The following is a 25715-nucleotide window of genomic DNA, read 5'->3' as shown; positions in this document are numbered from 1 at the left end:
AGTCAAAGATCAAAGTCAGGAAAAATTATGGAAAACTGGAAAAATCCCTTTAACATTGAATGAATTTTAAAAAAAATCATAACTGTCAAAAAAAATCAAATATCTTTCATGTTTGAGAGCGTTGTGTAGGATGGTATCCTTTATCAACTGACAAAATGTGATCCAGATTACAGATTTTATGGCTATTTAAATTTAACACTGAAAACCCCATTTAATGTATATTTTACATTATATCTTAATGAAACATGCTCCAGTCACTCTTATATTTGAAAGCAAGATACTAGGGCTGTAGCTATCAATTATTTTAGTAATCAAGTATTCTCTCTATTATTCTGGCGATTAATCGAGTAATCGGATAAAAAGTACTTTTGCGTTTTAAAACATTAACAGTCCAGGGCTCTCCCTAAGCAATGGCAAATGTCACTGCGTCATCACGGAGATTGACAAATTTAGTGTATCCCTTTCTCTTTTCCTGGGTAATTATTTTTTCGCATCTTTACAAGTTTTGGATCTTTCCTGGTATCGGGCGCTCAGCCAAAGTCTTGACATTTTGCTGAAATGGCGATGGGTTGTGGCTTTCTGTTTTTGTTTTCCCCAACTTGTAAAATTTAACCATTTTATTTATTGATTGATTTATTAAGGTGGTGGGCTGGGTCCCTGCATGAATTTCTTTTTAACACTCTCTGTGATTCAGCCAGTGCATTTCATTTTCGGCTGGAGGTTGAACATGCAGCCTCACAGTCACTGGTTTTTATTATTATTATTATTGTTATTATTTTATTGGATTTCCCGTGTTTGTGAAGCATTGTGTGTTGCCCAAAAAAGCGAAACACTCATTTGTGTGTCTAAGCAAAACACAGAAGAAAGAGTGGACTTCTTCCAGAGACTGTCTATGGCCGGGATGGAGCTGTGTCAGGGCAGTGCTGAGCTGCTCACACTGGGCAGAGAGAGGCAGCAGCTGGTGTCCTGTCGAGATGAGGTGCGTCGCACTACTGCACATGCGTTTGCATGCGCACATCGCTCTATCCTGGACTTGAAGACATCACCCATTGAGATGACGTGCCTTGTGCAACTGCACATGTGGAGATGATGTAACTCGCTCGATGTGCAACTGCGCATGCGCGTTTAGTTTTTTGTTTTTTCCATTAAAGTTTTTATTTATTAATTGTGTTCAGTGTATTTATAGCCTAGTAAGTAAAACATTTGCTGTATTTTACATTAGGAGCATAAATGTATGTATATGTATATTTTGCCTGTCGAAATAAGCTAACTCCAGGTTAAAAATACTTATCGTTTTATAGTGAGTAGAGTTTATACATTGCTACGTTTGGATGAACAATTTATACATTTACTTGCCATCAAAATAAGCGAACTTCGTCAAGTAATTTTTTCAGTGTACACATATGCAGTTACGCGAAGAACCTCATCTCGACGATGCACTTCATCTCGACAGAACACTGGCCGCCACGCGTAGAGCGGCCAGCGGACGAAACTTTTTTTTTTTTTTTAACAAACACTGCTTTGCTTTAAATGCACAGTAATCTATTTCAGATGATCAGTGTGGTCAGTCTTTTTCCTAAAAGGCTTTATTTCACTCTGTCGTGTTGGAAAACTGTAGCTTTTGTGCTAATTTGATTAACGCTTCCTCTAGTCTTCTTCTGTTTGTTTTTCTGGGGACATTACAGCACCACACACAGGCCTGGCATATGTACTACAATGTTAAATGAAGCTTTGAGGCACAGAATTTGCCTCGAACATTTTTTGTATTCGAATTACTCGACTAATTGTTTCAGCCCTACAAGGTGCAGACTGGCACTCACTATCACCTGACAAAGTTTGATCCAGATCTGACGTTTGAATTTAATATTGAAAGCCCATTTGGTGTATATTTTGCATAATATTTCAACCAAAAGTGCCTCAATCACTCTCATTTTTCTGTCATGGATTTACTTACACCACCAAAATTGGAAGTTCCAATTTTATGCCTGTTTTATTCAAGTGCATGAACTAAATACATACTCCCGATATTTGATCACATCTGTTTTAGCTTATGAAAAGCCACTTCTAACAGGACTTTGACCTTAAATTTTTTCCAAGGTCAAAATTTGTGGAATGGAAAACTAGTGTTGGCTGAGGTTTGCACTCTAAGCATGGTGCTCTAGTTTATGATACTGAAAGTGATTTTTGAGATTCTAACATTTGACAGCAGGGTGTTTTTTTTTAATATATATATATATATGTTATATATATATATATATATATATATATATATATATATATATATATATATATATGTATATGTATATGTGTGTGTGTTGACCATATGATCGTGTGATGAGGGGTTTCTGTCAGATCTGTGGATCCTCTCCCATTCGGCTCTTCTACACTTAAATACACCGCAGCTGGTTTGTGTTAGAAGGGGTCATGTAGTCTTCACCTCCTCCACCCTGAAGCAGCTCCACTTATGGGTGTTCCCTCCATTGTTATGCTGCTTCTTGCCCATAACCTCCAGGAATGACTAGAATCCCTCCTTTCAGGAGTGGAGAAACTGAGACCAGATGGGGAAAATTGCACCGATTTAAAAAAAAAAAAAAAAAAAAAAAAAAAAAAAAAAAAAAAATTCTATAACGTGAAAGATCTTGGCGCTTTTAGTTTTTCTAGATCAAACTCACATTCTTTTTTGCCATTTACTTATTTTGTTTTTTTCTTTTTCTCCTTTCTCCTGTTGTCCATTGCAGGTTGTTGGGCTGTCCACTAAAGTGATCTCGCCATGCGTGAATACAAGTTAGTGGTGTTAGGCTCTGGAGGTGTGGGCAAGTCCGCTCTGGTAAGCATTTCGTCCTGATCTCCTTCCTGCCCCCATTCCAGACCCCGCTGCTGCAAGTTTCCTAAATAGGTTTGTCGCACTGACAAGGATAATAACCTCTGCCAAACATATACGGTTTCCAGCCAGTTATGTTGGCACATTCGCTCAAAAAGACATGAAGGGATTTTGAGCAAAATGTGTGGTGGTCAAGGAAGAGTTGATGAGATCTGAAGCCTGAAGTTGATCTGTAAAATGAATGTATATGTGTGTGTGTGTGTGTGTGTGTATATATATGTATATACGAGGGCTGTCAATAAAGTATAGGTCCTTTTTATTTTTTTCAAAAACTATATGGATTTCATTCATATGTTTTTACGTCAGACATGCTTGAACCCTCGTGCGCATGCGTGAGTTTTTCCACGCCTGTCGGTGACGTCATTCGCCTGTGAGCACTCCTTGTGGGTGGAGTCGTCCAGCCCCTCGTCGGAATTCCTTTGTCTGAGATGTTGCTGAGAGACTGGCGCTTTGTTTGATCAAAATTTTTTCTAAACCTGTGAGACACATCGAAGTGGACATGGTTCGAAAAATTAAGCTGGTTTTCAGTGAAAATTTTAACGGCTGATGAGAGATTTTGAGGTGATACTGTCGCTTTATGGACTTCCCACGGAGCGAGACGTCGTGCAGCACTCCCAGGCGCCGTCGTCAGCCTGTTTCAAGCTGAAAACCTTCACATTTCAGGCTCTATTGATCCAGGACGTCGTGAGAGAACAGAGAAGTTTCAGAAGAAGTCGGTTTCAGCATTTTATCCGGATATTCCACTGTTAAAGGAGATTTTTTTTTTTTTTTAATGAAAGACGTGCGGACGGGGCCGTGCGTCGGGACGCAGCCGGCACCAGTGTTGCCACAGTTACTTTGAAAAAGTAATCCAATTACTGATTACTCCTTGAAAAAGTAACTTAGTTACTTTACTGATTATTCAATTGTAAAAGTAACTAAGTTAGATTACTAGTTACTTTTTTAGTTACTTTTCCCAGCTACCGACAACAACCCTCTGCCATCTCAACATGACAATGATACCTGTTTTGCCAAAACTTACTTTATAGTCACCCTCTCTTGACTTCAATGAAAATAAATACTTGTTTTATAAAAAGTAAAATAAAGACCTCTTTCTTGACCTCATATTTAACTGTTGACAGCACTGTAACAGTAAAACTTGCAATTTCGAACCTACATTGTTTATAAATGTAACTATTAAATTCATTCTAGCATTTTTCTAACATTTAAATTCTCTCTAAATATTTTACTTGTCGAAATTAATATTATTTTAAGTAGTATTAGTAGTTGTAGTAAAAAAAAAAGGCTTCAAAACTGGACCTTTAATCTAGGGGTGTTGTGAGGGGGGCACATCCCTCCCCCACGCCCCCATTCCATCTGGATTCGCCCCTACTTTGGCGTTTGAGCACAAAGAATGGATAACATTTATTTATGCAGAAAACGTGACCAGATTTACAGGTAAGAAAGTTTTATTGTGTTTTCACATCATGTGGTCCTCAAAGAGAGTTTAGATGCATTTGAGTGGAAAATAGTGTTAGTTGTTGACGCGTCGCGGAGGATCAGCTGTTTTAACGTGCAGATACGGAGCGGCTCAGCTCAGCTCTAAATAAAGGAGGAAAAAAAGTATAAAAATGTCTTTGTAAAGCTCAGTGCAGGTGTGCTGATCACCGCGCTTTAAGAGGAGACGAGTCGAGCAGCTGGAAAAAAACGTGGATGAAAAGCTCACAGCTCGCTTAAAGTGGGCAGTTCAGTCGAACCCCGACCTCCTGCCCACAGACCAAGTTTAATGCTGCTGTCGACCCACAATGAAAAAATAATAGTAACGCACAGTGACATGGAGAAGTAACTTTAATCTGATTACTGATTTGGAAAGAATTAACGCGTTAGATTACTCGTTACTAAAAAAAAGTGGTCAGATTAGAGTAACGCGTTACTAAGTAACGTGTTACCGGCATCACTGGCCGGCATGGTGCGGCGGCACAGGAAAAACACCTCCGTGTTGATAACCATTTGTAAAATCCAGGCGGCTTTTGATGGCTTTCAGTGGAGTGAGTATATGAGAAATTGTTTAACAGCTGGACATGTTCCAACTTGTCCTTAAGGCTTCCAATGGAGGTGTTTTTCCTGTGGCGGAGCGTCGCAGCGGCTGCGAGCCAACGCTGCAATCCGTCCGCACGTCTTGCATTAAAAAAAATCTCCTTTAACAGTGGAATATCCGGATAAAATGCTGAAACCGACTTCTTCTGAAACTTGTCTGTTCTCTCACGACGTCCTGGATCAATAGAGCCTGAAATGTGGAGGTTTTCAGCTTGAAACAGGCTGACGACGGCGCCTGGGAGCGCTGCGCGACATCTCGCACCGTGGGAAGTCCTTAAAGCGACAATATCACCTCAAAATCTCTATATATGTATGTATGTATATGCAGGGGTGGTGGCCAAGTGGTTAATGCGGTTTCAGTTCAGAAGGTTCCGGGTTCAAATCCCACCCCTGCCACATTTCTCCATGTAATGTGGAGTTGCGTCAGGAAGGGCATCCGGCGTAAAACTTGTGCCAGTTCAACATGCAGATCCACCTTGGATTTGCTGGGGCGACCCCAAGTGCAAACAAGGGAGCAGCCAAAGGGACTTACATGTATGTGTGTGTGTGTGTGTGTGTGTGTCCATCCATCCATTTTCTTTCGCTTTTTCCGGAGTCGGGTCGTGGGGGCAGCAGCTCAAGCAAAGCCGCCCAGACCTCCCGATCCACACACACCTCCTCCAGCTCCTCCGGGGGAACCCCAAGGCGTTCCCAAGCCAGCCGAGAGATGTAGTCCCTCCAGCGTGTCCTGGGTCTTCCCCGGGGCCTCCTCCCAGTGGGACGTGCCCGGAACACCTCTCCAGCGAGGCGTCCAGGGGGCATCCGGAAAAGATGCCCGAGCCACCTCAACTGACTCCTTTTGACGTGGAGGAGCAGCGGCTCGACTCCGAGCTCCTCCTGAGTGACCGAGTGTATGTATATATGTATGTATGTGTATGTTTGTGGAAAGTATAGCAACTGCAATTGACAATAAACGATACACAATAGGTGTTTTTTTTTATTTAAAGAAAGCGTTTGACACAATTAACCATGGAATACTATTAAGTAAACTGCAGAAATATGGAATAAGAGGTCTGGCATATGAATGGATAGCTAGTTATTTACAAGGCAGATTTCAGTATGTTCAATTCAATAATACAAATTCTGAACTCAGGGATGTCACATGTGGGGTGCCGCAGGGCTCAGTGCTGGGTCCTTTGTTGTTTATAATCTATATAAATGATATAAGTTGGGTGTCGAGTTCACTGAGATGTCCTTTTTGCGGGTGATACAACTGTGTTCTGTAGCGGTGAAAATCTTGAACAGCTTCTGGACATAGTGGAGAAAGAACTGGAAAAATTTAAGGTTTGGTTTGACGCTAATAAGTTGTCACTCAACCTTGGGAAAACTAAATGTATTATATTTGGAAATAAACAGGCACCCAAATGTAAAAATTTAACTATAAACAATAAGGAAATTGCGTTAGTAACAGAGAATACATTTTTAGGTGTTATAATTGATAATAAACTTAGCTGGAAACCACATATAAATTATGTGAAATCAAAATTGTCAAAAACTATAGCCATTTTGTATAAAGCCAAAGACCTACTGCCGCAAGAAGGGTTACTTACTTTATATCATTCTCTGATGGTACCATATATGACATATTGTGTTGAGTCATGGGGAAACACTTACAAATCAAATACCAATCCAATATTCCTTTTGCAAAAACGAGCCATACGAATCATCTGCAATAAACAATATCGTGAACCAACTCATTCTCTATTTGTGTCTTTAAATTTATTAAAATTCATTGATTTGGTCGATTACATTACAATTCAAACTTTATTTCGAGCGAAAAACCAAGCCTTACCGAGACATGTCCAGAGTCTGTTCCGATTGAGGGAATCCAGATATAGTTTAAGAGGTTGTGCAATTTTTATGAAACCACCAGTAAGAACAAATGTAAAGGGTTTTTGTGTGTCTGTGGTTGGGGTGAGGAAATAGAACAAATGTTCAACAGAGGTTAGAATGAGTAGTACCTTAGTGAGATTTAAGAAACTACTCAAAAAGAACATTATGTCTAAGTATCATAAAGAAGCAAATATAATTTGATTTATATGGAATGTTCAATTTATAAGTGGGACTTATTGTATATTTGAATGTGTGGGTATGTATATGCGTATGTAGATATATAGATATGGGTAGGTGTATATGTATATAAGTGACTGTGTATATGTATGTATATATTTATGTTTGTAAAGTGTATATACGTATGTATATAGGTATATATGGCACAGCCCAAGCAGAGGGTCACCCCCAAGAGCCTGGTCTGCTTGAGGTTTCTTCCTTATAGGGAGTTTTTCCTCACCACAGTTGCCTAGTGCTTGCTCTGGGGGTTGGTAAGGTTAGTCCTTACTGGCGTAAAGTGCCTTGATTCGACTTTCTTGTGATCTGGTACTATATAAATATAATTATAAGTGAATAGTATATTGATGTGTGTCGACATGTAGTAGTGAATTTATATTTATGTAAATATGACTGATTAGAATTGTTGGACTTGTACTAGCAGGGGTGGGCGCTAATAAGCTTTGCTTCAGCCCACACCCTTTCGGACTCACTAGTTTTGTCTGTGTTTGTTTGTGGAATTGTTCATTTTTTTCTATTTGAATATTTTGTGTGCCGAATAAAAAACTTTGTCACTTTGTCATGTATGTATGTATGTATATGTATGTATGTATAATAGGATTTTGTTTTTAATTAGTTAAATAGCACTCATTTACATTTCAGCATTGATTGCTCTGTAGTTGTCAATGAAACACTAATCAGGGCTGTGAAAACTCAGCGGATCTGCGGGATTCTGTGGATTTTATCATGGGGGGGAGGGTGTTAGTGTTGTACTCTTTAATCGTGAACATCACTGAGTTTTTAAAATGCTTATCGCAAAGCGTTCTCTTTTTTATGACATGGTGTAAGCTTTATAAGTCCACAGACATGAATCAGTTTCCTCGGATCCGCGGAGTTTCGCGGAGGAAAAATGCCACTCAAAGCATAGCTGTTACAGCAGTTGTCATAAAGCAGGACTGGTTGGTTGCTGCGGCGACGCTGTGTGGCTCCTGTGCAGCACTTAAGCTAAATGTAGCATGTGGATATCCCAAACCTTTAGAGCTTTCAAATTTTTAAAAGAAGATTTGTGCAGCATGTCTGTGTCATAGAGCGACATCGCACAGAGAGAAGATGGCAAGAAAGACTGTTTGAAAAGTCTTGTAAGGACAAGAATCCGTCTAATCGTCGCTGGCTTCATCAACGCTCCTGAAAGATAAAAACGGAAAAAGTGAACTGTGCTCTCTCAGGAAAACACAGTAAGAATTTTTCTCGCCCTGAAAAATAGACATTCTGCTGTTCAAACAGGATTTTAGACAAGATTATGTGACTTTTTTCACTAATCTAGACTTTCTTTCATTGTAAAAAAAAAAAAAAGACATTGTGGCTTTGAATGGATTTAGGCTGCATGAATTTACACAAGAATATGTGACTTTTTGCTATAAGGTATGTTATTGATATTTTACCATGATTTTCCAAATATTTTCCAAGCTTTAGCTGTGGTTGTTGAAATGCTTTAACAGTCTCTTCAGTCTTCATGAATTTCATGTAGTTTAATTGTTCTGACTTAATGCATAATTTGGTTTACAATTAAAAGGAAAATCATTCCGGGTCCTACTTCCACATCATATTCTGTTATTTCAACATCATTATTGACAGGTCAAATAAAAGATTGAATATAGGATCATTTAAATATCCACTAAGTTGAGATTTGTTCTTCCAGGAGATGCTGAAAAAGTATTATTAGATAAAAATTTAATTCTGGGGCCCCACAGGGCCCTAGACCCTGGCTCCTGGGGAGCTGGAACCCCCCAGACCCCCTGCAAATTTTCCTCGGATTTCCCAATTTTCATTTCACAGCCCTGCTAATACAGTTAAAACATTAGTATGCCACTAGTAAGTGTTTTGCTGTTGACTTCTTAGTAGAAGATTTCTCTCTCCTCGCCCAACTCGGCATTTTACATGACATCATCATGGATGCATTTGAATTTGAACATGTTCTAGCTTCCAGAGATCCTCTAAGGACCACCCACTTTACTAAACCATTTTCTTGTTCAGTATCAGCTGGCTTTTGAAACTATCCCTACTCTGAGCAGTCAGCTACAAAGAGAAATATAACGCAATGCTAAAATACCCTTGGCCATATAAGCATAAAAATAGGAAATGGAATGTGACCTTTTGACCTCTTAAAATAGGTCAAGGTTAGCCGTGTTTGAACATGTCCAGGGTCTGTGTCCCAAGAATGCTTCCTGTGAATTTGAAGATCTTGGCAGTAATAGGACCGGACTGATGCATCAGCACATGCAGATAGACGGATGGACGGCGGACGCAAAGTCTTTGCAATACCCCATAGCCATATGTTGGCCTTGGGTAAAATGCAACAGTTAGTCTAGATAAATTATGAATTATTAGTCAGAGCTCTATTGAGCTGAGTATTCCATTAACTTTAACTAGTAATGACTTCATGACTTTCTTTGCTAACAAAATTTTGACTATTAGAGAAAAAATTACTCATAACCATCCCAAAGATGTATTGTTATCTTTGGCTGCTTTCAGTGATGCCGGTATTTGGTTAGACTCTTTCTCTCCGATTGTTCTGTCTGAGTTATTTTCATTAGTTACTTCATCCAAACCATCAACATGCTTATTAGACCCCATTCCTGCCAGGCTGCTCAAGGAAGTCCTACCATTATTTAATGCTTCAGTCTTAAATATGATCAATCTATCTTTGTTAGTTGGTTATGTACCACAGGCCTTTAAGGTGGCAGTAATTAAACCATTACTTAAAAAGCCATCACTTGACCCAGCTATCTTAGCTAATTATAGGCCAATCTCCAACCTTCCTTTTCTCTCAAAGATTCTTGAGAGGGTAGTTGTAAAACAGCTAACTGATCACCTGCAGAGGAATGGTCTATTTGAAGAGTTTCAGTCAGGTTTTAGAATTCATCATAGTACAGAAACAGCATTAGTGAAGGTTACAAATGATCTTCTTATGGCTTCGGACAGTGGACTTATCTCTGTGCTTGTTCTGTTAGACCTCAGTGCTGCTTTTGATACTGTTGACCATAAAATTTTATTACAGAGATTAGAGCATGTCATAGGTATTAAAGGCATTGCGCTGCGGTGGTTTGAATCATATTTGTCTAATAGATTACAGTTTGTTCATGTAAATGGGGAATCTTCTTCACAGACTAAAGTTAATTATGGAGTTCCACAAGGTTCTGTGCTAGGACCAATTTTATTCACTTTATACATGCTTCCCTTGGGCAGTATTATTAGACGGTATTGCTTAAATTTTCATTGTTACGCAGATGATACCCAGCTTTATCTATCCAATTAGCTAAACTGCAGGATTGTCTTACAGACATAAAGACATGGATGACCTCTAATTTCCTGCTTTTAAACTCAGATAAAACTGAAGTTATTGTACTTGGCCCCACAAATCTTAGAAGCATGGTGTCTAACCAGATCGTTACTCTGGATGGCATTTCCCTGATCTCTAATAATACTGTGAGAAATCTTGGAGTTATTTTTGATCAGGATATGTCATTCAAAGCGCATATTAAACAAATATGTAGGACTGCCTTTTTGCATTTACGCAATATCTCTAAAATCAGAAAGGTCTTGTCTCAGAGTGATGCTGAAAAACTAATTCATGCATTTATTTCCTCTAGGCTGGACTATTGTAATTCATTATTATCAGGTTGTCCTAAAAGTTCCCTAAAAAGCCTTCAGTTGGTTCAGAATGCTGCAGCTAGAGTACTGACGGGGACTAGCAGGAGAGAGCATATCTCACCCGTGTTGGCCTCCCTTCATTGGCTTCCTGTTAATGCTAGAATAGAATTTAAAATTCTTCTTCTTACTTATAAGGTTTTGAATAATCAGGTCCCATCTTATCTTAGGGACCTCGTAGTACCATATTACCCCATTAGAGCGCTTCGCTCTCAGACTGCGGGCTTACTTGTAGTTCCTAGGGTTTGTAAGAGTAGAATGGGAGGCAGAGCCTTCAGCTTTCAGGCTCCTCTCCTGTGGAACCAGCTCCCAATTCAGATCAGGGAGACAGATACCCTCTCTACTTTTAAGATTAGGCTTAAAACTTTCCTTTTCGCTAAGGCTTATAGTTAGGGCTGGATCGGGTGACCCTGGACCATCCCTTGGTTATGTTGCTTTAGACGTAGACTGTGTTTCATAATTATTGTATGGCCTTGCCTTGCAATGTGGAGCGCCTTGGGGCAACTGTTTGTTGTGATTTGGCGCTATACAAGAAAAAAGTTGATTGATTGATTGAATCTTCCACCTTTTAAATCTTGAAAGAACTAATATTTGATTTGCCCCCCAGACTCCCCTCAACTACTGCCTTCTTAACCCCCTGCCACTTCAAACACTTTCTTTATTGGCATTTTCATATTCTTAGAAAAAGAGTCCTCACCATCTCATTTTGGTCCGTCACACTTTATTTTCAGTAAATATGCTGGGAGCATAATCATGGCAAAAATCTTCTGCATCTACTTCACCATGTAATTTAGGTCCTTCAGACTTTTTTTTCAGCATGGCTAAAAATCTAACCATAGCCCCCCCAACTACAGCCCTCTTAACCCCTGCCATGTTAAGCTTTTTTTTTTTTTTTTTTTATGTTGATGTAAATTCAGATTCTAACTTTTCAGCTACTTCACTGTAGGGCTGCACAATATGGCCAAATCTGCTGAACTTTCAGGTCTTCCTTTTAAGAAAAACCTCCTCTACACCACTCTATCAGGAAGCTGTATTTTTTATTTTTAAGCAAATGTATACCAAGTTGTTGAGATTTGCTATCAATTTGAGTTTAACTGAGATAATTTTAGAGTCTGTAGTTCAGATGATGTGTTCAAATTTAAAACTGGCTCAAACATTTTCCTGCTTCTGCTAAGGTGCATTAGAACTTTTTTGTGGAACACATCACCAACTACTGTACAGGATGGACCCAGCAGTGAATATGTGTCACCACTTTCAAAAGGTCAAGTTAACATGACGGACCTTGATCACACGGAGCGAGTTGTTGTGGAAAGCTCCCAATTTGGGGAGTATCATCATTTGCTGCAGGAGCTGCATCTGGATGATGGCTGCTTTCAGTGGTCCTTCCGCCTCTGCAGGACCCAGTTTGAGGACCTCCTGTCCCGTTCACGCGCGCACATGTAAACAATTTAAAAAAAAAAAAAAAAAAAAAAAAAAAAAAAGCTCTGCTGCTCCTCGCTCTTCCCTAAAAAACTCATAATTGTCATAATTGTGTTTAGAAACCAGTCACTATTTGTTTTATTATACATCTGTGTAGTTAATAAGTAAAATAATCTCCACGGACGATTCGCTTGTGGACGCATGTAAAAGAAAAAAAAAAACCTCCGCTCCCCCTGCTGTGGTGCTGCTGCTCGCTCCAAAAACTCTGTCATAATTGTGAAATAAAGGACAAAAGAGACATAAGTCCTGCTCACAGGTTGGCTACCAGAGACAGGACATGTTCACATCTTCAGTCAAACTCCAGACTCCACGTCACTACATATTCAGTCCCTGATTGGTCATTGTGGCACGACAAGACGAAAAAGTTCCGATTTTTCAACATGGAGGAGGATGCGCCAATCTCTCAAAATCGCTTCACTCGTGTTGCTTCATTCGCGTCCATGGCTTTGCGCTGTATGACTTGCCGCCAAAACGCGTCCTTCCATAGGGATTACATGGCAACCTATCGCTGCTGTCGCTTGCGTCACGCCTGGTGTGAACGCGGCATAAGAAATCCTATCGAGGAAATGACTATATGCCTGCAACAAAACAAGAAAAATTCGGGCAGAAAAAGGCCTTCATAGAACAAGCAGAGGGCAAATGAGTTGGCTCATGAGTCTGGGGAGGAAAAAAATTGGAGAAGCTAACACTAGTATCTATTGTGTAAACATCCAGCTGTTTCAGTTTGCTTGTATGAGATGAACATTCTGCAGCTTCACAGAAGAAACCCATGCTGTCTTTGAACCATTAACACCAGTAAATCACCTTAAACACACACCAGATACACAAAACTGCAGAGCAACATGATCACATATAGCAGAGCTTGTCGACCTTTTTGCCAGAATGCATTGCAGTGTCATACAGAAGGCAGATGTACACAAAACTCTGGTGGCCTCTATTTTTGTTGGTGGTGTATAAAACAAAATTATCAAAGATAAAAAACGATGACAAAAAAAAATTGTTGTCCAACCACTTATGGACCTGACTCTGTTATGAGGTGAACTTTATTTACATGTAAGATGAAGCAAAATGTCATGTACAGTAGTGTTCAGAGTAATAGTAGTGCTATGTGACTAAAAAGATTAATCCAGGTTTTGAGTATATTTCTTATTGTTACATGGGAAACAAGGTCCCAGTAGATTCTCACAAATCCAACAAGACCACGCATTCATGATATGCACACTCTTAAGGCTATGAAATTGGGCTATTAGTAAAAAAAAAAAGTAGAAAAGGGGGTGTTCACAATAATAGTAGTGTGGCATTCAGTCAGTGAGTTCATCAGTCTTGTGGAACAAGCAGGTGTAAATCAGTTGTCCCCTATTTAAGGATGAAGCCAGCACCTGTTGAACATGCTTTTGTCTTTGAAAGCCTGAGGAAAATGGGACGTTCAAGACATTGTTCAGAAGAACAGCGTAGTTTGATTAAAAAGTTGATTGGAGAGGGGAAAACGTTTACGCAGGTGCAAAAAATTATAGGCTGTTCATCTACAGTGATCTCCAATGCTTTAAAATGGACAAAAAAAAAGAGATGTGTGGAAGGAAACGGAAAACAACCATCAAAATGGATAGAAGAATAACCAGAATGGCAAAGGCTCATCCATTGATCAGCTCCAGGATGATCAAAGACAGTCTGGAGTTACCTGCAAGTGCTGTGACAGTTAGACGCCTGTGTGAAGCTAATTTATTTGCAAGAATCCCCCGCAAAGTCCCTCTGTTAAATAAAAGACGTGCAGAAGAGGTTATAATTTGCCAAAGAACACATCAACTGGCCTAAAGAGAAATGGAGGAATATTTTGTGGACTGATGAGAGTAAAATTATTCTTTTTGGGTCCAAGGGCCACAAACAGTTTGTGAGATGACCCCCAAACTCTGAATTCAAGCCACAGTTCACAGTGAAGCATGGTGGAGCAAGCATCATGATATGGGCATGTTTCTCCTACTATGGTGTTGGGCCTATATATCGCATACCAAGTATCATGCATCAGTTTGGATATGTCGAAATACTTGAAGAGGTCATGTTGCCTTGTGCTGAAGAGGACATGCCCTTGAAATGGGTGTTTCAACAAGACAAAGCACACTAGTAAACGAGCAAAATCTTGGTTCCAAACCAACAAAATTAATGCCTCGCAGATGTGAAATACTAGTTTAGTGATTCACAGGATTGCTAAAAAGGCAGTTTGAACATAATAGTTTTGAGTTTGTAGCGTCAACAGCAGATGCTACTATTATTGTGAACACCCCCTTTTCTACTTTTTTTTTTTTTACTAATAGCCCAATTTCATAGCCTTAAGAGTGTGCATATCATGAATGCTTGGTCTTGTTGGATTTGTGAGAATCTACTGAATCTACTGGTACCTTGTTTCCCATGTAACAATAAGAAATATACTCAAAACCTGGATTAATCTTTTTAGTCACATAGCACTACTATTATTCTGAACACTATTGTAGCTACAGTAACTTTTTCATTTACATGTGTGATCTTTTCTGTCAGGTTAATTTTGAGACGTACGCTGCTTTAGTAGCCTGTATATTAACATTTTCATCTTCATCAGTGAATGTTGTTTTGATCTCATGAATGTCTTTTTATCTAACAGTTGTTTTGACAACTAGAGGGACAGGGTTCCACTGTAGCACAGCTTGGAGACATGGCACATGAGCAGCATTTGTCACTCTGGATGTTTTGTTCCACTGGCACAGAGGTCACATTGATTTGATGCTGTCTTGCTTTGTGTCTTCTCTTGCAGACAGTTCAGTTTGTACAGGGAATCTTTGTGGAAAAATATGACCCTACAATAGAAGACTCATACAGAAAGGTGAGTGTCCTGTCAGGGGAGAGCTGGAATGTCAAGGTAGAAACTATGATTCTACCAGTAGAGATTACGATCGGAGTCTTTGCCTCGCATCACCAACTGATATGTCAAAATAAAATGTAGGAATTTTTTTCTTCTGAATGGAACTGTGTTGCTTGTGGTTGTATCTGAATAAAATGCATGAACATTGCTCAGAATTATAATAAAATATCATTTGGGATGTCAGATGTACGAGGTCTATTAGAAAAGTATCTGACCTTATTATTTTTTTCAAAAACCATATGGATTTGAATCACGTGTGATTGCGTTAGCCAAGCTTGAACCTTCGTGCGCATGCGTGAGTTTTTTCACGCCTGTCGGTTACGTCATTCGCCTGTGAGCAGCATGGCGCAAAGCAGGCAGGCACATCCACAATTTCTCGGATAATCACTCGATGGAAAAACCACCGACAGCTGTCTGAACGCCATCTCAAAGCCGTCCTGTGAGACCAAAAACGGAGGTGTTTTGTCTCGCTCCAGTAGCGAATCCATCGTGATGCGCGAAGCCTCCGCTCGGCTTTCCATGACAAAATCTCTTGTTAAAAGTGAAATCTGCCGAAAATGGTTGATGTCCAGCTCTTGTGATAACCAGAGAAATTGCACACGATGGTCACGGATCCATACAGCCATCCGTTTAGAAATGAAATGGTCGTTCAGCCTGTCGATGGCGGCTTCGGGTCCTTAAAGCGACAGTAACACTCCATAATCTCTTTGAAGCCCATAAAATTTTCACCAAAAACCATCTGAATTTCTCGAACGGCGTCCACTTTGATGTCCCTCACAGTTTCTGAAAAAATTTTGATCAAGCAAAGCGGCAGTCTCTGAGCCATTCCTAAACAATGGAAAAAAAAGACGAGAGGGATGGACCACTCCTCACTCAAAGCCTGCTCACAGGCGAATGACGCAACCGACAGGCGTGAAAAACTCACGCATGCGCATGAAAGTTCAAGCTTGGCTGACGGAATCACACGTGATTCAAATCCATATGGTTTTTGAAAAAAAATAAGGTTGGATACTTTTCTAACAGACCTCGTATTTTGCTATATTCAGCAATTAAAATATTGTTGTAATTCTGCATCATTACACATTGTGTATTTGAAGTATGTGAAATGGAGCTTTATTAAAATTTAGTTTTCAAACTCAATGTAACTTTAGTTGCAAGTTCCTCTGAGAACTACTTTAGATTATGATCGCAGTCTACTGGTAAAGACTCCGATCAGTCTCTACTGGTAGAAACTGCGATTATACCAGATCATAGTTTCTACCTTGGGGTGTGTTTGTGTGTATACTAGCGTGTTGCCGTGGGGATGCATCTGCTCTGGATCGGGTAGTGTTTATAAAATTGGTAGCTGACATTTTTCAAGGGTCGTAGTAAATTAAGCAATGAGTTGGAATGGTGTCAGTCCACAATGTTTTTAGAACCTTAGACCTCAACAATTTTTAGAAGAGGAACTCAACCCCTTTATTTCCTGTTAATTATGTGATTTTTTTTTTTATCTTAATTTACTCTGTTAATGTATTTACAAATTGTTTAGGTTATCATGTACACACTATCATTATTATTAAGATCAAACACAATACATGTCTCACTCATGGTGTCTGCAATATGAGACTGAGCTCACTCATGTGGTAACAGCAACATAACTTAGCTAAAGTGACAAACTACAAATCACAATAAATCAATAACACTAACAACACTGTTAAACTAATATGAACCGCAATAACATTTTAAACCCCAAATTCCAAGTGTCCATTGCAGCACATACATTGTTTATTGGTTAGATAAAATGGCTAATTTCTCCAAAAATATTAGTCTGATCAACTTTCCGTTTTCACAGTGTTCATCCTTGACCCAAAATACAAAGGCATACCAAACGGCGTGTGTGTGTGTGTGTGTATGTGTGGTGATTACACTTGTTTCTGTTGCTTTCATTTTCCTTGATTGTGTACATTGTCACCTCTTTTGCTGCCTTTCCTCCTCTGTTCTTGTTTATTTTGTTCTCATGCAGGATTTGTAATATAGGTATAAAGATTAATTTGATGATTTGCACAGCTGTAACAAGCATTTTATTTTCTGTCCTTCACAGCAAGTTGAAGTAGATGGGCAACAGTGTATGCTTGAAATTCTTGACACAGCAGGAACAGTAAGTGAATTTTATTCTAATACTGGCACAATAATGAATTTAAACAGTCTTGAGTTGTTTCAAATGAAAAGGATATGCAGAAAATGTCATAATAATAAAGGAATCCTTATTCTGTTAACAAAGAGATGATTTGGTTGTTTTGTTTTGTTTACATATACGAGGTCTATTAGAAAAGTATCCGACCTTATTATTTTTTCAAAAACCATATGGATTTGAATCATGTGTGATTACATCAGACATGCTTGAACCCTCGTGGGCATGCGAGAGTTTTTTCACGCCTGTCGGTTACGTCATTCGCCTGTGGGCAGTCTTTGAGTGAGGAGTCGTCCACCCGCTCGTCGATTTTTTTCATTGTTTAGGAATGGCTCAGAGACTGTTGCTTTGTTTGATAAAAATTTTTTCAAAACTGTAAGGCACAACTGAGTGGACACCATTCAATAAATTCAGCTGGTTTTCGGTAAAAATTTTAACGGCTGATGAGAGATTTTGGTCTGTAAGTGTCACTTTAAGGACGGTCCACGGCGCCTGATGGCGATCTGCGCTTCGAGGCGGCAGCGTCTCGCCGTTTCAAGTTGAAAACTTCCACATTTCAGGCTCTGTTGACGCAGTAAGTCGTCAGAGAACAGAGAACTTTCAGAAGAAGTCGGCATGAGGAGTTTATTTGGACATTCCATTGTTAACGGTCATTTTGTAATGAAAGAACGTGCGGGCAGAGTCGCATGTCGGGCTGGACCCGACCGCAGGGGGTCGCGGCAGGAAAAACACCTCCGTTGGAAATCTTAACGGGCAAGTTGGAACATGCCCAAGCTGTTAAACAATTTCTCAGTTACTCACTTGTTGAAAGCCATTAAAAGCCGCCTGAATTCTACAAATGGTTTTCAACACGGAGGTGTTTTTCCTGTCGCGGCGCACACAGATTTGCCGAGTCGTCACGGAAACGACTCGGCGAATTTGCACGCACGTCTTTCATTAAAAAAATGTCCTTAAACAGTGGAATGTCCGCATAAATTCCTCATGCCGGCCTCTTCTGAATCTTCTCTGTTCTCTCACGATGTCCTGGGTGAATTAAGCCTTAAATTAGGATGTTTTAAGCTCGAAACAGGCCGACGACAGCGCCTGGAAGCGCTGCAGGACGTCCCGCTCTGTGGGAAGTCCTTACACCGACAGAAACACCCCATAATCTCTCATCAGCCGTTAAACTTTTCACAGAAAACCATCTTAATTTCTCGAATAGTGTCCACTCGGATATTCCTCACAGGTCCAGAAAAAATTTTGATAAAGCAACGCGCGCCGTCTCGAGCAGCATGTGAAACAAAGGAATTCAGCCGAGAGGGCGGGACCACATCTCACTCAAGGCCTGCCCACAGGGAAATGACGTCACCGACACGCGTGAAAAAACTCACGCATGCGCATGAGGGTTCAAGCATGATTGGTGTAATCGCATGTCATTCAAATCCATATAGTTAAAAAAAAAATAAAAGGGTCGGTTTATTATCTAAGAGACCTCGTAGTTTTGATTTGACCGTTTGATCTTTCCCTCTTGCCAACACTACAGTGTTATTTTTAAGGTATGCATGTACGTAGTTGTTACCTTTCTTCATCTGTGAAACAACAGTTCTGTGCAGCATCCAATTTGTAATTTAGCTCATGATTCAAGTATTTTGTATTAGGGCGTATAGCAAAACAATCTGAAATAATTTACATGAACCGAATCATGGGTAGTGTACTGATTTTAGCACAAAAAAGAAAGCCCTGAGGTTTGCACCATGTTAAAATGAGTACTCATTTTTCCGAGTATTTCTGATAGCATTTACATAGCTTTGAGGAAATGTCCCAGCGTGCTGTTGAATGGAATGTAGCTGCTAATGTTTAGAATGGAGCTGCAGGTAATTTCAAAGTTTACATAAGTATGATGTTGTGTTATGGTGACTTGTTTTAAGTGATAACTGTTGATTTTGATGCAGTCATGGTAAAAGCAACAGCCACTCTCCACTGTGAGAAGACTTTGTGTGTGCGCACATCCATTATGAATGCAGCCCGTTAAAAACACTCTTTGCTGGAGGTTCAGCATTGTTCATGTTAAAAAGTGATTTCATCAGTTTAACTGTGAAAAACTAAGAAATCCATCTGTGTGGCAACCTGAAAAACAGTGGGGAGTTCTGCGTGCATGTTCATGGCTTCAGCTATAACTGGGTTTAAACAGTGTGCTGCTCCGTTACAGAGAACAGACTCCGCAAACATTGAGATTCAAAATCTGATGGACTCTCTCAAAGTAAAATAAAATCCACAAAGCCTACCAGCTCTACTGACAAGAACAAAATACAAAAGGAAAAAAACTGAACAGGGCACTTATCCACTTGTAGAACGATTTCCAAGATTAAATATGTAATGTCCACACTGTCAGAGAAGTCCTCATGCATGGATTCTGCACAATTGCCAGCTGGAGAATAATGTCCAGGTCCAGGCCATCAAAGATGTACCATCCTAGCACGGATGGTTCTTGATCACCAGCCGGAGAACCATGTCCAGTTCCACACCATCCTGCTGTGGACAGATGTCCTCCACAGGGAAGCGGTTTCTACACTTGATCTATGTGTATAGAAATTGTAGGTTTGTTTAACTGTAGCTAAGCTTGGAGTGAGGCTAAAATTGTGATAATCTTTCAGACATCAGGCGAGCTGACAATGTCACACTCACATGCCTGGCTCTTCATGGAAGTGGTGGGACATCTCAAGTCATTTTTCAAGTTGTTTGTATGGAAAATGTTGCAGCTGAACCCTAATCATATTTCATGGGTTTTAATCTGTTTGTGTTGTCACACAGTAGTGTGACAACATAAAATAGTGCCGGTTCACTTCCTATTGTATATTTCTTACTGAAAGCTACTGTCCATTATGTTACTGGCACACACAGAACATAGGAGTCTAATTAGAAGTACAGTCTACAACAGGTTCAGCAACATAAACATAAGCATTATGTGCAACATAAAATCTGACATCTTGCTGCTCTACTGTCCACTATACCTCCCAGAGACAATGAGTCACAACACTGAAATTTCCTAGCATATGTAAGGGATTTGCATAAATATTTTACATGATCTAAAATGCCAGAAGGGACTGAATAGAACTCATGGCTTGTCTCCTTCCTTCCTTATTGCCTATGTAGGAGCAGTTCACAGCAATGAGGGATTTGTACATGAAGAACGGCCAAGGCTTTGCTCTGGTTTACTCCATCACAGCGCAGTCCACCTTCAACGACCTCCAAGACCTGAGGGAACAGATTCTACGAGTAAAGGACACGGAGGATGTAAGAATCATAGGCAAACTGGTGGCAAACATCAGATATAGCACAAAATTGTGTAGCTACCTACCAGCCACCTACACGGTTTGGAGATGTGTTCACCTTATTGCTATGGTTACTATTTAGCTGTGCAGTTAGTATGCCTCCTATGAGTTAATTGTACACATTCTAGCTTACCAACTGTGATGCAGATAGTATCTGTACTGTCTCTTTATGTTGGCGTTATCCTGTCCTCACATGTTGATGGTAAAGAAACTGTCATACCAGTTGTTATAGCATAGTTACTTTGTTTTTAAGTTTTTCTGCTGTGTGTAATGTACGTGCAGAGTGATCGTCCTTAACTTGGCTAACCGTGTTATTGGTGAGTTCTTTAAGAAAGCAGACCATGTGTGGTGGTTACCGTGGTGTCACCAGAGCATTTTAATTCTCAGTTTTGCTATATATATTTTTGTGATCTCCCCACCCAAATCTTTCTTTCATCTTGGATCTGCAGCAGTTCAAACATAAAGGGGAAGCTCTGCTTCATTATCTTCCTGCTTTGCTGTTTGTCAGCAACATTTAAGTTTTCCTGTGTCTCTGGCAAATTGTGTGGCTGTTGGAGTTAGTAAGCTCTCCATTCCCCTTTCTGGCGGGGCTTGATAGTGCGTCAGCAAAATCTAGGATGCCCTTTTTTGGTGATCTCTACAAGCGTGTGATTATTGACCATAACCCTATCACTCGCTCTTTCTAATTCTTTCCCCCCACCAACCCTCTATGAAGCCAGCCTCACACAGAAGTCTTAAACCTCTGTTTTCCCTTCATGTGTCCTTTTCTTCTTTACCCATATTTTCATCAGTGTACTTCTCTGTGTTGTCCCCTCCTTGGCCGAGTTCATGATTTTACTGTGGTCAGGCGCTCTCTACATATTATTGAACTGTGCAAGGAAAGCCTCAGTTCATGAGAAATGGACTGGAGTGTGAGGTTGCGTTACGTTAGCCTCTGTGGTTAGGGAACTGAGGTTAGCATGTGGATTTCAGGATTAGCGGTTCCTCAGTGTGAGAGAAAACTGCTGCCTTCCATTTGCTCTGGCTACATTTATTGGCAGTCTAAACAGTTGCGCCTCTCTTATCCTTGGAGACGCTCATGTGCCTTTCCTTCTTCAATACACTTTGACACTTGCAGAATTTGCATGCAGTCTTGTGTGCCAGTGAGTAAACTCTTCGTAAACTGTGCATGAACTGTTGCTGCGGCTTCTGGCACTCTTAAAATTTCATGCCACTTGCATGAAATAGTCATGAACATTGCACAGCCTATTTGAAAACACTGTGTCAATGCATGTCATTGCTCACAGGGCATTTTGAATGTGGAATTAGATTATGAAGAGATGTTACATCTATAATAAAGGTAATTTTACAGATACATTGTCTAACTCATAAGAAAGAATGAAAATGCAACTGTTTTACCAATCCATTACAGTATATACAGTGGCTTGCAAAAGTATTCAGCCCCTTGGTATTTCACGCATTTTAATTTGTTTATGGCATTTCAAATGCAAAAAGTAAATCAGGCTTCTCAAAAAAAAAATTCCTAAAATGAACTTCCTTAGACTCAAAGTGAAAATAAATCTCTACAACTCGATATAAATTAATTAAAAATATAAAATCCAAGATGATGGATTGCATAAGTAATCAGTAATCCACTTTATTTACATCAGTTATGAAGAAATCCAAATAGTATGGCACTCTGTGGTAAATCCGTGTGGAGTAGACAGTTCTCAAAAACTGAGTGACTGTACAAGAGGATGGTTTTACAAAAAAGAAAATCTGAAAGTTCAGCTACAATTTGCCAGAAGGTACATCTGAGATGCAAGCCTAGATTTAATGTTTTGGTGAAAGAAAATCCTCTTGTATACCACTTGATCATGAAGCTGTATAACTGTGGATACAAAATGCAAAATTTGCACTATGCACAATTTCTCCAGTCACGCCACAGAAGCCTAAAACGTCTTCTGGGTTTGGGTGTCTTGGTGCCTTTCCTCACTCGTCTCCTTCTTGCACAGTTACTCAGTTTTTGAGAACTGTCTACTCCACACAGATTTACCATAGAGTGCCATACTGTTTGTATTTCTTCATAACTGATGTAAATAAATTCAAGACATATTCAGTGACTTGGAAATGTTCATGTATCCATCCCCTGAGTTGTCTGAAGAAAACTGGCAATTAAACTGATCATTTACAGGTATTATACCAAAGGGGCTGATTACTTATGCAACCCATTGTCTTGGAGTTTTATATTTTTAATTAATTTATATCAAGTTGTAAAGATTTACTTTCAGTTTGAGTTTAAGGAAGATAACATTAGAAATTTTTATATTGAAGAAGCTTGATTTACTTTTTGTATTTGAAATGCCATGAACAAATTAAAATGCGTGAAATACCAAGTGGCTGAATACTTTTGCAAGCCATTGTATTATAAATGATTACCTTTGAGACAAGATTCCAAATGCATTTTGTATCACACAACCTGTAGCTGTAGATAATTTCTCTGTGATTCTGGGAGCAATGAGAGAATGGTTTCATCAGCCAAGTTCTGAGAGCAAACGCATCATCAGCTACGAAATGACATGGCAGAGGCGTTATTTTATATAGCGTGGCGTGAAGTGGGATGCATTGGTAGTCAAATTTGTACAAGTGTCAAAGTGGCTTTACTCCTAGCATAGGTCCACCACTGAAGGAAATACTGAACGTTTGCCTTTCTCCTATTTCATACGAAAGTGCAGTTTTTGTGTTTTTTCGAAACATTCAAGTTATTGCATGCAGTCAGTGAAGCAGTCATTCTCATTGCTTCCACAGTTTTTCCTCATTCTCAGTTGTGCTATGTACCATTTACCACAATAATTTTCATGCCCTATTAATGACTATTAACAGAGCCAGTTTTCCTTCTCCTTTATAAAAAAAAAAGTGAAAAATGAAGTAGCTAAGCAGTCCTAAGTGCATTCAAAGCTCACTTCTCATTTCTCTCACAGCTTTTGTGTAACAGATGTCTGATGACTTTTCTAGGCCATCTCTTGTCTCTTCCTATGTGACTACAGTGGCATTTACGTCTGGCTCGTGACTCATCGATCCATTCAAAAGTACTGCGTCAGTAAATTTAAGATTATCTGTACTGCCCTGTTGTGTGTTTGCTGCAGTCCAGTCTCCAGCATGCCGCTGTGGGCGAGATGGGACCTCTGTATCATGTTAGCAGCGCCTGAACAGATTCTCTGTGGGCTGTGTGGATATTCTTCAACAAATGCTACTGCTGCTTGTGTGCTGCTGACTGTGAACATTATTTCTTTCCTGCACACTCCATCCTTCCATCTCTCTCCCCATTATTTAATTCCACCTTTGGTTAGAGTTAGTGTTCAAAGGGCATACCACTGATTTTGCCAGGACCCCCGGGACAAATCTCGCTCAACAATCTAATACGAGTGCTTGTTTTGATAGCGGACATCAAGCAGCACCTTCCTGTGGGGTTAATCCAAACATCCCACTTTCCTGTCACCTGCCCACAGAGAGAAAAAAGAAAATGAATACTGGCATATTCATTGCTAAAAAGTATATTTTTTTAAAGAAGCATTTGGTCATATGGCGAATAAACAATCTTTGAAGGTAGACTTTGTGGGTGGGAATGGATTTTTAAAGTATGAGTATGCTACTGCATGCCTGAGTACTATGATATTATTCGAAGATAGCTTTTTTCCACAAATGTCACATCCAGGAGCCATTTCTTCACAAGTTGGACGCCAGTGGCAGATTTCCCACGTGCAGATTTGTTGGAGGCTTTGAGTGAAATGATTTTCAGTGTATTGTACAATCAGTTGTGCAGCGTGTTGTACCACATTCTCTGACATACTATGGAACTTGTAAGGAAGTAAAAGTGCTGATCTCTTGCTGCTTAACTTTCTGTTGTCATACAGCTGTACTGTAGACTGGAATAGTTTGTCATGCTATCAAGTAATTCCAGACTGCAGGCAGAGCATGAAATCCAACAGAAATTTTAGAAAATGCTCAGGAAGGAAAGTGATGTTATCCTGGCTGGGTGTGGCTGCCTGGACTTCCTCTGGGCTGAAGTGCTCTCTAGATAGCTGGTCAGGAAACAGCAGGCAGGATGAGACGCATCCCAACACTCTTATTGCTTCTGATCTGCCATCTGTAACAGATGGGACCAGGGTTTTGCCCACAAGGTTCTCGACTGTTTTGTCATCAGCCTGAAGTTGTCTGTGTTGCACATTAAAAAAAAGGGGGGGTGGGTGGGGGTCCGCTGTACTTTGTGTGTTGTGTTATGGAAGAATAAATTGTAAAATATGAAAAATCTGATGTTTTAATTGCATAGCACCTTTTTGAACAGCGTAATTAAATTACAACAGTTGGCCAACTTAAACATTTTACTCCTTTTCTATATGCGCTGATTTCAATTAAGGGTCACTGGGTGAGAGGCGACGTATGATGTTAATGGGCTCCCTAGTCCATCGCAGAGCCACATATAGAGACAAGCACGTTCACACCTACAGCTAGGGCCAATTTAAAGTTTCCAATTCACCTAACCTGCATGTATTTGAAAGTGGTGGTGGGGGAAGCCAAAACAAAGCAAACTCCACGCAAAAGGGACCAGGTAGGTTGTGACCCCATGGCCATCTTGCTGTAAGGCAACAGTGCTAACCACTTAAATACATACATGAAGATTAATTACATTATTTGAGGTAAAAAAGAAGCGGTAAGAACAAGAAATGTTCTGCATTTAAGGACATACAATTGTTGCATGGAAAAAACTCACAGGAAGTACTGCTTTTTTCTGGAGTTGAACTTATTCTGGTGTTTCAAAACCTCAGTAAGTTGCTTTAATTTCAGTTGCAAGTTTGAAAATGCAAAATCAGATTTGTCTCATCCTCACCATTATAAGGCAGCACTGAAAAGAAACATTTTTCTCATGTTCACACTCTGGTTATTTCTTTCTTCCAGTTCTTCTATATCAATCACCCAGTCGTAGTTCTCAGTGTCTAACTTAATCAATCAATCAATCAATTTTTTTTTATATAGCGCCAAATCACAACAAACAGTTGCCCCAAGGCGCTTTATATTGTAAGGCAAGGCCATACAATAATTATGTAAAACCCCAACGGTCAAAACGACCCCCTG

General features: G+C 39.8%; 1 protein-coding gene across 1 annotated transcript in view; it reads left to right on the top strand.

Annotated features, from left to right (window-relative positions):
- Positions 1-25715, top strand: part of LOC117506584 (ras-related protein Rap-1A) — an 89493-nt gene that overhangs the window by 47714 nt on the left and 16064 nt on the right. The window contains exons 2-5 of the mRNA XM_034166095.1: positions 2739-2827; positions 15012-15080; positions 17203-17259; positions 20425-20565. Of these exons, the coding sequence (XP_034021986.1) occupies positions 2771-2827; positions 15012-15080; positions 17203-17259; positions 20425-20565 (324 nt within the window). The 5' untranslated portion in view covers positions 2739-2770. The remainder of the gene's footprint in view (positions 1-2738; positions 2828-15011; positions 15081-17202; positions 17260-20424; positions 20566-25715) is intronic.

Source organism: Thalassophryne amazonica, chromosome 3 (assembly GCF_902500255.1).
Source record: "Thalassophryne amazonica chromosome 3, fThaAma1.1, whole genome shotgun sequence".
NCBI classification, from domain to species: domain Eukaryota; kingdom Metazoa; phylum Chordata; class Actinopteri; order Batrachoidiformes; family Batrachoididae; genus Thalassophryne; species Thalassophryne amazonica.
The sequence above is the reverse complement of the archived record's forward strand: the minus strand, read 5'-3'. Positions and strand labels throughout refer to the sequence as shown.